Source organism: Pteropus medius, unplaced genomic scaffold (assembly GCF_902729225.1).
Source record: "Pteropus medius unplaced genomic scaffold, Ma_sr-lr_union100, whole genome shotgun sequence".
NCBI classification, from domain to species: domain Eukaryota; kingdom Metazoa; phylum Chordata; class Mammalia; order Chiroptera; family Pteropodidae; genus Pteropus; species Pteropus medius.
In genome coordinates, this window is record NW_024345602.1 from 1,485,671 (window position 1) to 1,500,526 (window position 14,856).

Genomic DNA, 14,856 nt, shown 5'->3' on the forward strand with positions numbered 1-14,856 from the left:
TCTCATGTCTCTATGTTTTTCTATGTGTCAGAAACTATGAAGTTGCCCCCACTCATCGATCATGACACATTCAAATGAACATGGAAGAAAGTAAAAACATTCCAAGAAAGCTCTCTCCATTTATTCACTGAAAGGAATTCATCAGCAATAGTTTCTTTATTTAAAATGCCCAACTCTAGCTTAATGTTAAGAATAAGCTAAATGATTAAAAAAGATGAAACTTAGGAATTACAGATTCTATAGAAAAATGATCTTCACAATGAGAGTGACATGGCTTCATGTTCCTTCAAATAAGACTGCAGGGACCTAAGAGGAGGCAACTCAGTGACAGAGTGGTTTGAAGTCCTTGTGCACTCTCACCACCTCCCACTGAGCAGGAGCAGGAACTGGGGAGGGCAGTAGGCCCAGGGGAGGAAGGGGTACCATCTTGGGAAGGGGGCATCTGACCTTCGGCTTCCCACATGTCACCGAGGGCAGAGGAGATAGAGGCAGAGAAACCTGCTCTTGGAGACAGAGCAGAATATCTTGTCCAAGGCTAAGTTTTCCCGTCATATTTGTGACCGGGAACCTTTAGTATCATGTTAACTTCTGAGATGAGTCCCAAGTTAAGTTTAGTTTAAGACTTTAGGATAAGCTGAGTAAGATGTAGCCTGGAAGTTTTATAATATGATGGATCTCTAAAAATAAATGCCTCTTTTAAGGTAGCATACTGTCAAAAAAAGTTACCTTCGTTGCTATTCTGATTTTTAGGTTACATTTTTTCTAATTTCACCATGTTTTTTCTTCAAGTGCCTTCTCATGTTTCATTTTCACATAAAATTCTTAAACATTTTGCACTGACTAGGGGAGCACCCTAGTTTATAGAAAACGATACATGGTATCTTTACTTGGTTTATTAGCTGTGTCGCTTACTAGCTCCGACCGTGGCCAATTCATTAACCTGCCTGGTCTGTCCCTTCAGTAGTGATATGGAATAAAACTGTTCCTGCTCCTGGAGAAGCTGCGGGGATTAACCTAGTTAACTGAGAGCATGCACAGTTGGTACTCAACAGATATCAGCTGTACCATCATTATCAACGAACGGGACAACTTACTAGCACTCACAGTTTTATCTGAAATGCAACAAACCTATGTTCTTGGACACAGGGATGGGTTACACATTCCCCGAAGCCTAAACATTTTTTTTTTTGAAAGAGTTCCTATTATATGGACTTGAAAAGGCAAAACTCTTCCTTTATATCTAATTAAGATAAATAACATTCAAATCTTAGACTGAATTAAGTGATTAACAACATAACTTTCTCAAATAGGTTACTCTGATTTCTCCATTCATTTCAGAAAATAAATCCCATTAGCAATAATCACATATTTATATATTCTTGATACTAGATGTATCAGTTATATGATCTGCAAATATCTTCAATTCCAAATTTTCACTTACTTGAATCATCATAAATTCAGCTTTTGATAAAGTCTTGCTTTTATACAAATCTATAAGTACAGTAAATTTAAATTTACTGGGGGTCACGTCAGGCTGCTTTCTTTCTTATCTTACACAGGAAGTCATAGGTCTGCTCCGAAATGTCAAAAGGTTCATGGACTCCATCTGGTGACAACAGAGCTTGGAGGGAGCCCTCGTTTTCTTGGTTTTGCTTCAGGAAGTCTGCAATGACTTTCCATCGTGAAGCCTCAGTCTCTTCTTCTGCCCACCTGAATGGCGGCAGGAGTGTTGAATGGAGAAGGGGGACCACGCAGTCATGGTAAATCAGGAGAAACAGAGTTTTCAGGAACTCTCTGTCTTTCTGGGAAAACACCACAGTTAACTGTGAATGGATCTGCATCATTATTTGTTAAGTGTTAAATTCAATAAACTCTGTGAACTAAAAGCCGTAAGGGGTGGGATGGAGGTGTCATGGTGCCTGGCAGGTCATTAGCTCTGCACCAGCCACTCAGTCAGGACACAGCCCCTCTCAGTGGAAGAAAAGTCACCATGGAACAGAGTTGAGCAGTTCTCTGAGGCTCTGGGGTAGGCTCCTTGACACCTAAGCTGTCTTACGCCCTACTGAGGGTGTCTCACACTTTCCTTCAAGGAGAATGGGGTGCTGAAGTCTAATTCTGGTGACAAGAGTGTGAGTCCAAGTAAATACAACTAAAACATAATGTGAAGTCAGCTGTATCCACTTAATTTGATTATAACACATCAGAGAATTGTCAAGTTATTATAAGAGAAGGGCAGCAAGTGTTCTGCATGAAATCCAGAGAAAGGAGACACCAGGAGTAAGGATTTGTAGTCAGGCCACCCCCACCATCCCCCACTCACGATAACAAGACTACTGCAATGTCAACACTGTCAGCAACGCTGACACTGACAGGCTGTGGTGGGAATTACAGAGCACAGCATTCTGAAGGAGAAAGTATCCACATACAGTGGAGTCTGCACACAGATGCTGCCCCTCCAAGCGCACCCTGTGTAGGGGGCAATTTCTACAGGCCTCAGACCCAACACCTTGTCCACAGCTGTGCTAGAATACCATTAAACCTGCTCATTTAGCAAAGGTCAAATGTAGATGGTACTGGTCAAAGGGAAGCTCAACTAAGAACACAATTTTTACACTTTCCCTCCAATTTTTAGGGTTTTTAGTTTGTTTGTTCTCCCATGTTCCTTGCAGATAACACTTTTAGAAGTACAAAAACCATGGATCATGGGTGCAATGAGGCCCACTGCCTCTTTTTATAAATAAAGTTTTATGGAAACACAGCAAGGCTCATATATTTACCTATGGCTGCTTTTGCATTACTATGACAAAGCTAAGTCGTTGTGACAGAGACCTTATGGTCCACAAAGTCATCTGGCCCTTCACAGAAAAAGTTCGTTGAATCCTAGATTTACAGTAGTTGTCATTACTTACAGACTAGTGCAGGTGCTGTTTGGTTTGTAATGACCATGCTTCTAAAGCAATGTAAGCACGAGCCATGCACTTTTTCAATATGTGATACAGCTTAGGCTAATTTTCTTCTTCCTTTTTGTTACTTGATATAGACTTTGAGAGCTAGAGGAATTTTTTAAAAATAAGTTAAATCTGATAGTCAACTGGGATACTTTGGTTTAGAAACTTCCCTTCAACTAAATGAAACTCAGTGATCTGAATGTTTCTTTGCACCTGATCAAGTGTTTCTTTTCACATTAGGAATCGGTCATCCAGGCCCTTGGAATGTATCTGTAACCATAATGACAGTTTAATGGATTAAAAAGAATTATGTATATGGCTCCTTTAGTTAAAAAAGAGGCATTATTAGGATGTGCAAGCACACACTGAGCACTATAAATATTAAGTTCTATGTGGAAAAGCATATTACCTTCTCTGATCTTTTCAATGTGCTTTCTTTCTCAGCCCATGAAATCTAAAAAAGGAAATAGAAATATTATATTAATCTGATGGTTCACAAGTCTTTGCCACAGTTCCACAATGTCACTGTAATTGAAACTATGGACAAGGTTTAAGACACTGTGTGGAACTCACACCCATAAGAACTGAATCAGCAGGCAGCTATTGCTAATAACTAGGAACCAGAATGACTGGACAGGGAAAGATGCCCCAGCAGTCTGTGCTTCTTACAAGTTAAAACTAATTTAAGAATAGAATCAGTGAAACACTAACACATACATTCAAACTGCACAAACACAGAGCCCGAACAATAAAACCCCAGCAAGCTTTTAAGGTGAGACAGTAATGACAATAGAAAACTCTGCCAAATACCACACCTGTCTGCCAAATACCACACCTGTCTGCCCTGATGACATGGTTAGGTTGACATAAATACAGTACAGCTTGTGGTAAACATTTTCAATGTGCCCATGAGGTTTCACCAACGCTTCTTTAAAGAAACAAAAACCCAGAGTTTCATTAATCTCACAGAAGTCTGAGTCAAATGTTCATGGTACCAGTTCCACGCACTAAGCTGCTCATTCCTGGGCCTTGGGTTGTGCCAGTTGGCACTTGATTTCATGGGTTCCATGGAAGCATCAGCTCTTTTTCAGTAGGGAGGCCCTGGGGTAGCACCAAGACAGAGATTCTCCATGAAATAAAGAAGTTTCCTACCAAGAGACCATTGCTGTGCCCTTCACGAGCCATGTCCCCAAACATTCTAAGTTACTCCTGGGAAGAACTACCTTAAAGGATGTGGTCCTCCACCTACTAACTGCTGTGCATGTGAGTCCTGGAGAGTTTGATACTTAGTACAGTACTTCATTAAATAGGCCAGGTGCCATTACTATCACCCAAGCACCACCAACAAACTGAACTTAGCTAAGCTAACACTAGGAAGCTCACACACATCATAATGTAAACTTAAAAGAAATCTGGCTTAACACAAATATCACTCAGCAGCTTTAGACTTACCAGATGGTAGCATTTGCTCATTGTTCATTATTTAAGTTTTAGAGTCCCACTTCACTTTTCACTGAGTTACCTGTGTCAGGGGTTTCACTCACTGTAACTCAGCAGGGAACAGAGAATGCATGTGGGAGGGGAGTTCAATACTATGCACCTAGATTGCTTCTTTCTCCTCTGGAGCAAACAGGAGACTCTACCCACCAGCTCCCTTGAAGTTCAGTGGGGCCAGGTGACTGCTTCTGGTCCATGTCACCTTGGGGCACAGGCAGTGGGAAGCCCACGGATAATTCCCCATTTTCTCTCTTCCTGAGGGGCAGCTGGCAACAGAGGGAGACAGTTGTTCATGATAGATGACACTATCAGCCTGTGCCCTTGGGTGACTATGGAGTAGGGCCTTCCATTGATCCGAAGGTACCATGAGCAAGAAAGAAACCTGAGTTAGCTACTGCTGCACAGCCTGGCTTATCCTAGGTCATACAGGGCACCACCAAGAGAAGGTACCACACTATAGAAACAAACCACTTTAAAAATTTTATCATTTATTATACAAATAATTCACTGGGAAAAATTACGAAAATAGAGAAATGAAACAACCCATGATATCCAAGGGTAATCATTGTTACCTTTCTAGAATCTATTCTTCCAGACCTTTTCATAGGCACATATACAAATACACACACACTCACACACTAATCATACCACAAATGCACTTATTTTTCACTTAATAATATATGTGAACAACTTTACCCACATGCCTTTTCTTGAAGAACCTGTGGCATAGCTGGATGCACCTAGAGCTGACTTGCAGTGGCAGCTGGATTGGCCCCTGCTGAGCTCCAGGGCCAGCCAGGTCATGGCATGTCTCTGAGCCATCTGCTTATCAGGAAATATAGCATTTGGACTAGATTAGCCCTTAAATTCCTCATAACAACAAAGTCCAGATTCTGTGACTGTTACACACCTAGAAAAACATTCCAGTGCCCAGCACAGCGCATAGCAGTTCCTCAGCTACAGTGTCCAGCACAGATCCTGGCGCAGCGTCTTAGCCATGGCACCCAGTACAGTGCCTCAGTGACAGAGCCCAGCACAGCACCTCAGCGACAGCGCCTGGCACAGCGCCTAGCAGAGTGGGATCTTGGGAATCTTAGTTGAATGCATCAATGTACATATACTCTGCATAATGAATAAATATTGTGATACTAATAACTTTATAAGGGAAGAAAAAAATTCTGCATTATCTAGCTATACTACCAAATAAATTTGTCTGAAATTATGGGTAATCATATACCATGAACATTTTCTTAAGTGTTTTTGCTAAAAACTTCATTGGTACTGTTAACGACCCCTTACCCCAGCCAAACCAGCAAATGAAATCAGTTTTAAAGTCTCATAAAAATCTTTCATTTCTCTGTCAGACCCATATGACCTTCCTCTGTACCAAAAGAAGTCACCTCCAAACACAGCTAACCTTCCTTCTGCACAAGCGCTTTTCTACCTCTCTGTGCTGTCCGTAGTTTTCCTGAAGCAAAACCTTCATGTGTTACCCATCACCTACTGCACTCCTCCCCTGGACATAAGATTCACACTGGTCAAGCCCATCTACTGATGACGTCCAACATGGCACATTGGATCTCGGCTCTAATCCCATCTCGGCATGTCAAAATCCGACGTGGCCCCAGCCTTGTATTAGGTCCACTTCACCCAGGATCTGCTTAGTGAAACAGGGACCTGGTCCTCATTTGTTGCCTTCTTTAAGTCTCCAAGGACCGGGGTCATACTTCCCTTGTGGCAGTTGCCATGGCACTCACCATGGTATCTGAGCATTTGCCTTTAGTCATACAGGTCTTGTGATATTCGTTGACCCTGATATACTAAATTGAACTTATAAAACTGACATTTTTGAAGGTCAAAAAATGGCTGAAAATTGGAGATTTCATATGGTTCAACTAGCTGCTATTTCATACAACAGACAGAATATGTCAAATTAAATAAAAAGTTATATATATGCCCTGACTCTCTCCTGAGAACTCAGTTGATTTATCTAACAGATCATTTTATATTTTTGTTCTTAAGACACAATTAGTAGCCATCTTAAGTCAAGAATGAAACAATAAACAAGAGGAGTTCCGGTCAAGATGGCAGAGTAGGTAAACCCTGTGCCTGCCTCTGGGACAACATCAAGCATACCAACATTTGCATTATAGAGGTACCAGGAAGAGAAGAGAGAGAGCGAGGAATTGAAAAATCTATTTGAAGATGGAAAACTTCCCTTATGAAAGAAATAGACGTATAAGTCCAAGAAGTAGAATCCCAAAAGAGGTGACCCTAAAGAGGCTCACACCGACACATCATAATTAAAATGGCAAAGGTTAAAGACAAAGAGAGAATCTTAAAAGCAGCAGGAGAAAGGCAGTTAGTTACTTTCAAGGAACTCCCATAAGACTGTCAACTGATTTCTCAACAGAAACTTTACAGGCCAGAAGGGAATGGTTCAAAATATTTAAAGTGATGAAAAGCAAGGACATGCAACCAAGACTATCATTCCTAGCAAAGCTATCATTTAGAATTGAAAAAAAAAAAAAGATAAAGAGCTTCTCAGACAAGAAAAAGCTAAAGCAGTATATCAACAACAAACCAGTATTAGAAGAAATGTTAGAAGGAATTCTTTAAAAAGAAATAGAGAAAAAAAAGACCAAAAGTATGAATAATAAAATGGTAATAACTACATAAGTATCAACAATTGCTTTGAATGTGAATGGACTGAATGCTCTAATCAAAAAACAAGGTGACTAAATGGATAATAAAAGCAAGACCCTTACATAAGCTGCCTATGAGAGAGTCATTTCAGATCGAAAGACACATATAGACTGGGGGTGAGGAGATGGAAAAAGATATGTCATGAAAATTGAAATGAAAAAAGAAAAAAAGAGGTTAGGGTGGCAATACTTATACCAGACAAAAGAGACGTTAAAACAAAGGCTGTAACAAGAGACAAAGAAGGACCCAGTAATCCCACATCTGAGTATTTATTCTAAGAAACCCAAAAAACTACTTCGAAGGGACATGTGCATCCATATATTCCTTGCGGCATTATTTACAATAGCCAAGATATGGAGGCAATCTGGGTTTCCATCAATAGATGAATGGATAAAGAAGAGGGGGTACATATATAAAATGGAATATTACTCAGCCATAAAAAAGCATTAAATCTTGCCATTTGCAGCAACATGGATGGACCTAGAGGGTATTGTGCTGAGTGGAATAAGTCAGAGTGAGAAAGACAAGTGCCATATGATTTCACTTACGTGTGGAATCTAAAGAACAAAATAAACAAAACAAAAACAAACTCAAAGATACAGAGAACATTTTGATGGTTGCCAGATAGGAGGCAGGTTAGGGGGTTGAGTGAAAATGAGAGATTAAGAAGTACATATTGGTAGTTACAAAATAGTCATGGGGATGTGAAATACAGCATAAGGAAAGTAGTCAATAATATTGTAATCACCATGTATAGTATCAGATGGGTACCAGATTTATCGGGTGATCACTTCATAAGTTTTATAAATGTTTAATCACTATGTTGTACACCTGAAACTAATATAATATTGTATGCCAACTGTAATTGAAAAATTAAAAATTACTAGGAAAAAAAATCAGACAAGAGATTGCAGTAGTGATTGTAGCAGGCACTAACTCATCTGCTTATTGGGTCCAGGACTGCAGGATAATACTTAAGCTAAGAAAAGAAGGATGAACCCAAGTTAGCTAGAAAATGAACAAGGATTGGGAGACGTCATCCAAATAGGGGGAAAAAGCCCCAGAGCAGGTGTGAGAACTCACTAATGTGGTGTTTAATTATTTTCAGAACCCATCAGATGTAAGGGTATATATAGTTCAGTGGTAAAGCTTTTGCTTGCAGAATCCATCAGGTTCCCATGATGATGCATATTACCCACCCTGAGTGCATCCATCACATCAGGCTGCTCCAAGAGCTTGGGGAAGGTGGCCAGCACGGGATTACTGATAAACTCTGAAATACAAAGACCAACCGGATTTTATACAAACTTTATCCAATGTATTTTACTGCAATAGACATAAAAACATTCATTCAGATTAGAATTTTTGTGCCACATGATATGTTGATAACACATTCTCAAACTTTAACCTCTAGGAGCTCAAAGCTGGCCCTTCAAGCTTTATCTGCTCTTATTCTCATACCCTAGGGTTTTGGAATGAATCTTGTACCAAGTAGACAGAGCATTTAGGGTGGGAGCATTTAGGCTCTGAACAGAATAAGGCTAGAATTTTTTTTTTCTTCAACTTCTTTTTTCCTTATGACTGTGGTGTGGTAAGAGAAATCAGGAAGTGCCAAAAGAAAGGAGGCTGCTTGAGCTTCACTTTAGTCTACCAGCACTCAGGGAAAGATCCCAGACACACGGATGGTGGTGGATGAAAATGGAAGGAATCGAGAATTGGGGATTCTGGCCACATGTCTAAATACTGTGTAGAATACTGATATTCTGCAATAGGTAATGGCACATGAAAGGCCTATGCAAGGAAGCACATCAGGAAGGACAGTTTGGAAATGATCTTGTGTCTTTAGTAGAGAAAAATTCTTTCTCCAGATTTTACTAGGTTTATTCTGATGGTCAGGTTCAAATGAAATCAATAATTCTGAGTAAACTTCTTACCTACAGGACAATAAGCCTTATCTTTTTAAGAAGTCATGTATATAATTTTATTAACCAATGTCACCCCAATAAATTTAATAAATAAAAAATAAATAAGGTTTATGGTGCCATGGGAAAAAAAGGAAGTAATGTCATTCATGAAGTTTTTCTAGTCATTGAAATAAATTCAAAGGTAAGTGATGATTAAAAGGTTTAACTGTCCTTCTCTTTGAGTTATAATTACTCCTTGAGAAATGTCTGTGGTCCTCTGACTATGAGTTCCATTTCTACTTACTTATCCAGGTGGTAAGCTGCTGAGAGAAGACTCCTGTCTAATCATAAATTCTATCAGTCTATGAGTGCTAAGCCATCACAGGAATCTCCTTCTCACTGTCTCTGTCTAGCCGTACTCGGCTGCTTTCAATTTCAATCGCTTCAATTTCAAACACAATTTTCTTGCCTTGGGTTTTCAGACATGCTGGTTTCTCTATCCAGTCACCCCCCTACTCACTTCCCCAATATGTCTAATTCTTCTCTCAGGTCTTATCTTAAATATGCCTTGTCCAGAGAAGGCTTCCCTCAACCTACACATTAATTCCGGTCTTCTTACCGTATGCTCTCATTGTGTATTTTCCTTCAGAACACTTACTATAAAAGGTGAAAAGGATTACTCATGTAATTTTATGTTTAAGGTCTGTTGCTCCACTAGAGTAGGAATAACCATGCCTGTCTCACAATGCCTGGCATATAGCAGGCACTCAATAATACCTTCTTACTGATTTACTGAATTTGAGAAAGTCCAATAAAATTAAACTGTTTTTTGAAGACAATTTTTACAACACATGCATTCCTCTTTACAAGTTCAATCGTGTGTGACAACTCATTAATTTTTAAAATTTATTTTTTAACATCTTGGAAAAAAAATTCAAGCTTAATAAAAGTTGCAAGAGTAAAAACAGTACACAGAACTCCTGAATATCTGTTATCTGGATTCACCAATTTTAGCTAATCCATTGATATTTACACTTTGAGCATTAAGAACCAGTTATTTTGGGTGATTTCAGTCTCTTCCTAAAAAGATGATGTGTATATCAAACATATGGTAAAAACAGATTATTCAAAGACATTAAAATAAAATATGATTATATCTGAATTTCAGGACCTCAAATCTCTAGAATTTAAAATATGAAAATACGTATATTGTAAAGAATTAATACATACTGCACTCAGGATACACACTGAGCACAGTGCTTTGGATCTGCAGTAATTTATTGACTTTACTATTTTTAAAATTTTATTTTAAATGTTACCTTCAGAAGATGACATAGGCTGAAATAGCTTATGTTTACTCAAAGCATCATGAGTTATTGTACAAAAGGAAATTGCAAAGACCCCTTACCAGCACTCTGCATGCTCATCCTGTCTTTCAGGAGCACATCTCCAAGAATTTGGCGATAAAATATCAACAAATGAATGGAGCTCATACTTCCAATTAATGTTTCCGGCAGTAGACTATTAAAGAAGAAAAAAATGTATTCATTAAACAATCCCCTACAATCCAATGTACAATGTCTTTTAAAGCTATGTTTATTACTTTAATGAACAGTTTCAAGTTTTGTTCCATTATTGGAAAAATTGTGACAATTATAAGGAAAATTTCCACTTTAAGTTGGCCACATTAAACTTTAGACAACTTACATTTTTTCTGTGTACACTTTCAAGTCTCAACTCTGCGTTGCCATTCCTGTGCTTCCGTTTTACTATATACTCATGTTAAATGTCAAATAAAAAATGAAAGTCATCAATTATGTGTTTTGGAAAGAAAGGGACTAGTCAGCTACAGGTTTTAACAAATCCATGTGGCTATCTCACCTGATGTGATGAATGCAGAGGAAACGTGAGTTCAGACCGTTCATGGTGCTGGGTGGAACATGGGAGAGAGTGTGGTAGACCTGGACTGAATTCTGACTTTGCAACTTTCTAGCTATGGGACTTTGGGTTAATTAATTATTCTCCTTGTGTTTTGGTTTCCTCAAGTGCAGAATGGAGAGAGTAATACTTGCATTTTAGAAGGATACTAAAGGATTAAAAGAGTGCTTCACGCAATGTCTGGTACACAGTAAGGGCTCAAAAACAAAAAATAAATCTCAGTATTGAAGTTAAGTTAGTATCAGCAGAAAATAGATTGTTATAACTTTAGGATGTTATATGTGTAGTCCCCATAGTAACCACAAAGAAAAAATCTATAGAATATTCCTGAAAGGAAATAAAAAGAGAATATGTTACTACAAAAAATCAAAAACAAAGTAAAGCAGTAAGGTAGGAATGAGGGACTAAAACATCATTGGGACATACAGAAAACAACAAAATGGCAATAATAAGTCTTTCCCTATCAATAATTACTTTAATATTAATGGGTTAAACTCCCCAATCAAAAGACACAGATTAGCAGAATGGAAAACAGTATCTAACAATATACTACTTACAAGAGACTCACTTTAGATCTAAGGACACTCATAGGTTGAAATAAAATGATGAACAAAGATATTCCATGAAAACAGTAAACAAAAGAGAGTGGGGATGGCTAATAATAATATCAGACAAAATCGTCTTTAAGCCCAAAAACTGTTAAAAGAGACAAAGAAAGATATATAATGAGAAAAGGGTCAACTCACCAACAAATTACAACACTTATATATGCACCAAACATTAGAACTCTTAAACATACAGAGCAAACATTGACAAATTGAAGAGAGAAATAGACAGATCTACAATAATAGTAAGAGACTTCAATACTCCACTTTCAATAAGGGACAGAACAACCAGGCAGAAGATTAATAAAGATATAGAGGACTTGAACAAAATTGTAGACCAATTGTAGCTAACAGATATATAAAGAACACTATGCCCAACAATGGCAGAATACACATTTTTCTCAAATGTACATGGAACATTCTCTGTGATAGACCATATGTTAGACCACAAAACAAGTCTTAATAGATTTAAAAGAATGAAATAATACAAAGTATCTTTTCCAATCACAGTGGAATGAAAGTGAAAATAGCAGAAAGGAAAATGGAAAATTCACAAATATGTGGACATTAAACACCACACTCTTAAACAACCAATGGGCCAAAAAAGAAATCATAAAGAAAAGGAGAGGAGGCACCTAAAAGTGGCATAGATGATAGAGGCTTTGTTCATCCTTCTTGTGACCACTTCAAAGTTGGGATGGAAATATGGAGCAAACAGCAAGGAAAGTCACCTGAGATCTAGATAAACAGAAGCACTACAAGTAGGGAGAGAAATAATCAACTTGCGATGGTAGAAAGTAGAAGGGTGTGAAGACGTGAGGTTGCCCAGTCCTGAGTGGCTGAGTGGGAGAGGGTATGGCAGTGGCATATGCAGATGCCTCTTAAAGGGGCCTATGGGACATAATAAACGTAAAAACATCTGCGTCATAGGGTTACCAAAGGGAAACAAGACATTGAAGAGCTATTTGAAGAAATAATGATGGAAAACTTCCCTAACCTGGTGAAGGAAATAGACATACAACCCCAGGAAGCTCAGAGAGTCCAAAGAAAGAAGAACTCAAAGAGGCCCACACCAAGACACATCATAATTAAAATGATAAAAGTTAAATACAAAGAGAGAATCTTAAAAGCAGCAAGGGAAAAGCAGTTAGTTACCTACAAGGGAGCACCCATAAGACTGGCAGCCAATTTCTCAAAAGAAACTGTGCAGGACAGAAGGGCTTGGCACAGAATATTCAACATGATGAAAACTCAGGATATACAACCAAGAATACTTTATCCAGCAAAGCTATCATTTAGAGTTGAAGGACAGATAAAGAGCTTCCCAGACAAAAATAAGCTAAAGGAATTTATCAACACTGAGCCTGCATTACAGGAAATGCTGGAGGGACTTCTTTAAGAAGAAAAAAACGTGTGTCGAAACAGGAATAAAGAATGGTAGTAACTACATTCTTATCAACAAGTACCTCAAATGGAAAAGATCGTGTGACTGAATGGATAAGAAAAAAAGACCCATACATATGCTGCCTATAAGAGACTCACTTTAGATTTAAAGACACATACAGACTAAAAGGAAAGGGATGGAAAAAGATATTGCCCTGATGGACTTAGAGGGTACTGCACTGAATGAAGTTAGATAAAGACAAATATCTCATGCTTTCACATACATGTGGAATTTAAAGAACAAAACAAACAACAACAACAAAATGGAAATAAACTCATAGATACGAAGAATATTTCGAGGGCTACAAGATGGGAGGGGGTTGGAGGGGCAGCGAAAAAGGGCAAAGGATTAAAAATTATACAAATGCATAGTTATCAAATAGACATCAGCATATAAAGTATAGCATAAGGAAAATAGCTAATAATGTTGTAATAGATATGTAAGGGGGAAGAAGGGTACTAGATTTAGTGGAGTGATCACTTTTTGAGTTATATAGATCTCTAATTATTATGCTGTACAACTGAAACTAATATATGCCAACTACAATTGAAAAAAACTTGATACGAGCAACTAACTGTTTATTATAAACTAATTGTTTATTATATTTCGATAAAGCCGGAAAAAAAGTAAAAAAATAAAAATAAAAAGGAAGGGGAAAAATACTTACAGATGAATGAAAAAGAAAACAGAACATACCTAAACTTATGGGACACAGTGAAAGCAGTATTAAGGGGGAAATGTATAGCTATATATACTTATATTAAAAAATAAGAAAGATCTCAAGTCAACAACCTAACTTTATAATTTAAGGTACTAGAAAAAAGAAGAACAAATTAAACCCCAAGGTAGCAGAAGGAAGAAAATAATAAAGATTAGAGAAGACATAAATGAAATAGAGACCAGAAAAACAATAGAGAAAATCAATGAAACCAAGTGTGGTTCTTTGTAAAGATCACCAAATAGGCAAACCTTTAGCTAGATGGACTAAGAAAAAAAGACTCAAATGATTAAAATCAGAACTGAAAATGTAGACATCACTTTTAAGTCTACAGAAATAAAAAGGATTATAAGAGTACTGTTAACAATTGTTAAGTCAAAAAATTGGATAATCTACATGAAATAGATAAACTTGTAGAAACACAAAACCTACTAAGACTAAATCACAAATTAATAAAAAATCTGAATGGATCTATTACTATTAAGAAGATTTAATCAGTAATCGAAAATCTACCAACAAAGAAATCTTGCACCTGATAGCTTCACTGGTGAATTCTACCAAATAGTTAAAGAACCAATCCTTCTAAAACTTTTCCAAAAAAGTAAAAAAAGAGGAAACATTTCCCTGATACCAAAGCCAGACAAAGACACAAGAAAAGGAAACTACAGATCAATAACCCTTATAAACAGTGATGCAAAAATCTTCAACAAAATACTAGCAAACTGAATTCAACAGCATATTAAAAGGTTTATATACTATGATCAAGTGAGATTTATTCCTGGAATGCACAGATGATTCAACATTGTAAAAAAGTCAATCAGTGTAATACACTACATTAAGAGAATGAAGGAAAAAATCCACATGATCTTCCCAACTAATGCCAAAAAAGCATTTGACAAAATTCAACACTTTCTCAGGATAAAAAACATTCAGCAAACTAGGAATAGAAGGAAAATTTCATATACAACTTATAATCAAGGTTGTATATGAAAATCCCACAGCTAATATTCCTATTAATGATGAAAGACTGAAAGCTTTCATCTAAGATTAGGACCAAGGTAAAGATGCCTTCTTTCACCAATTTTATTCAACATAT

The 14,856-nt window shown here is 37.5% G+C and overlaps 1 protein-coding gene across 16 annotated transcripts in view; it reads right to left on the minus strand.

Moving 5' to 3' along the window:
* Positions 1–99: 99 nt before the first annotated feature.
* The window catches only part of NPHP1 (nephrocystin 1), a 78,957-nt gene continuing 64,200 nt past the window's right edge, over positions 100–14,856 (minus strand). For 11 of the 16 annotated variants that reach the window (XM_039874649.1, XM_039874636.1, XM_039874645.1 and 8 more), the window contains 4 exons: positions 10,464–10,576; positions 8,351–8,424; positions 3,358–3,402; positions 100–1,802 (listed from right to left, as the gene is read on the minus strand). In XM_039874649.1, the coding sequence (XP_039730583.1) occupies positions 1,530–1,802; positions 3,358–3,402; positions 8,351–8,424; positions 10,464–10,576 (505 nt within the window). In that variant the 3' untranslated portion in view covers positions 100–1,529. Of the gene's footprint in view, positions 1,803–3,164; positions 3,219–3,357; positions 3,403–4,548; positions 4,712–8,350; positions 8,425–10,463; positions 10,577–14,856 lie in introns of those variants that run through there. The other 5 variants (XM_039874638.1, XM_039874639.1, XM_039874642.1 and 2 more) reach the window with 5 other exon arrangements.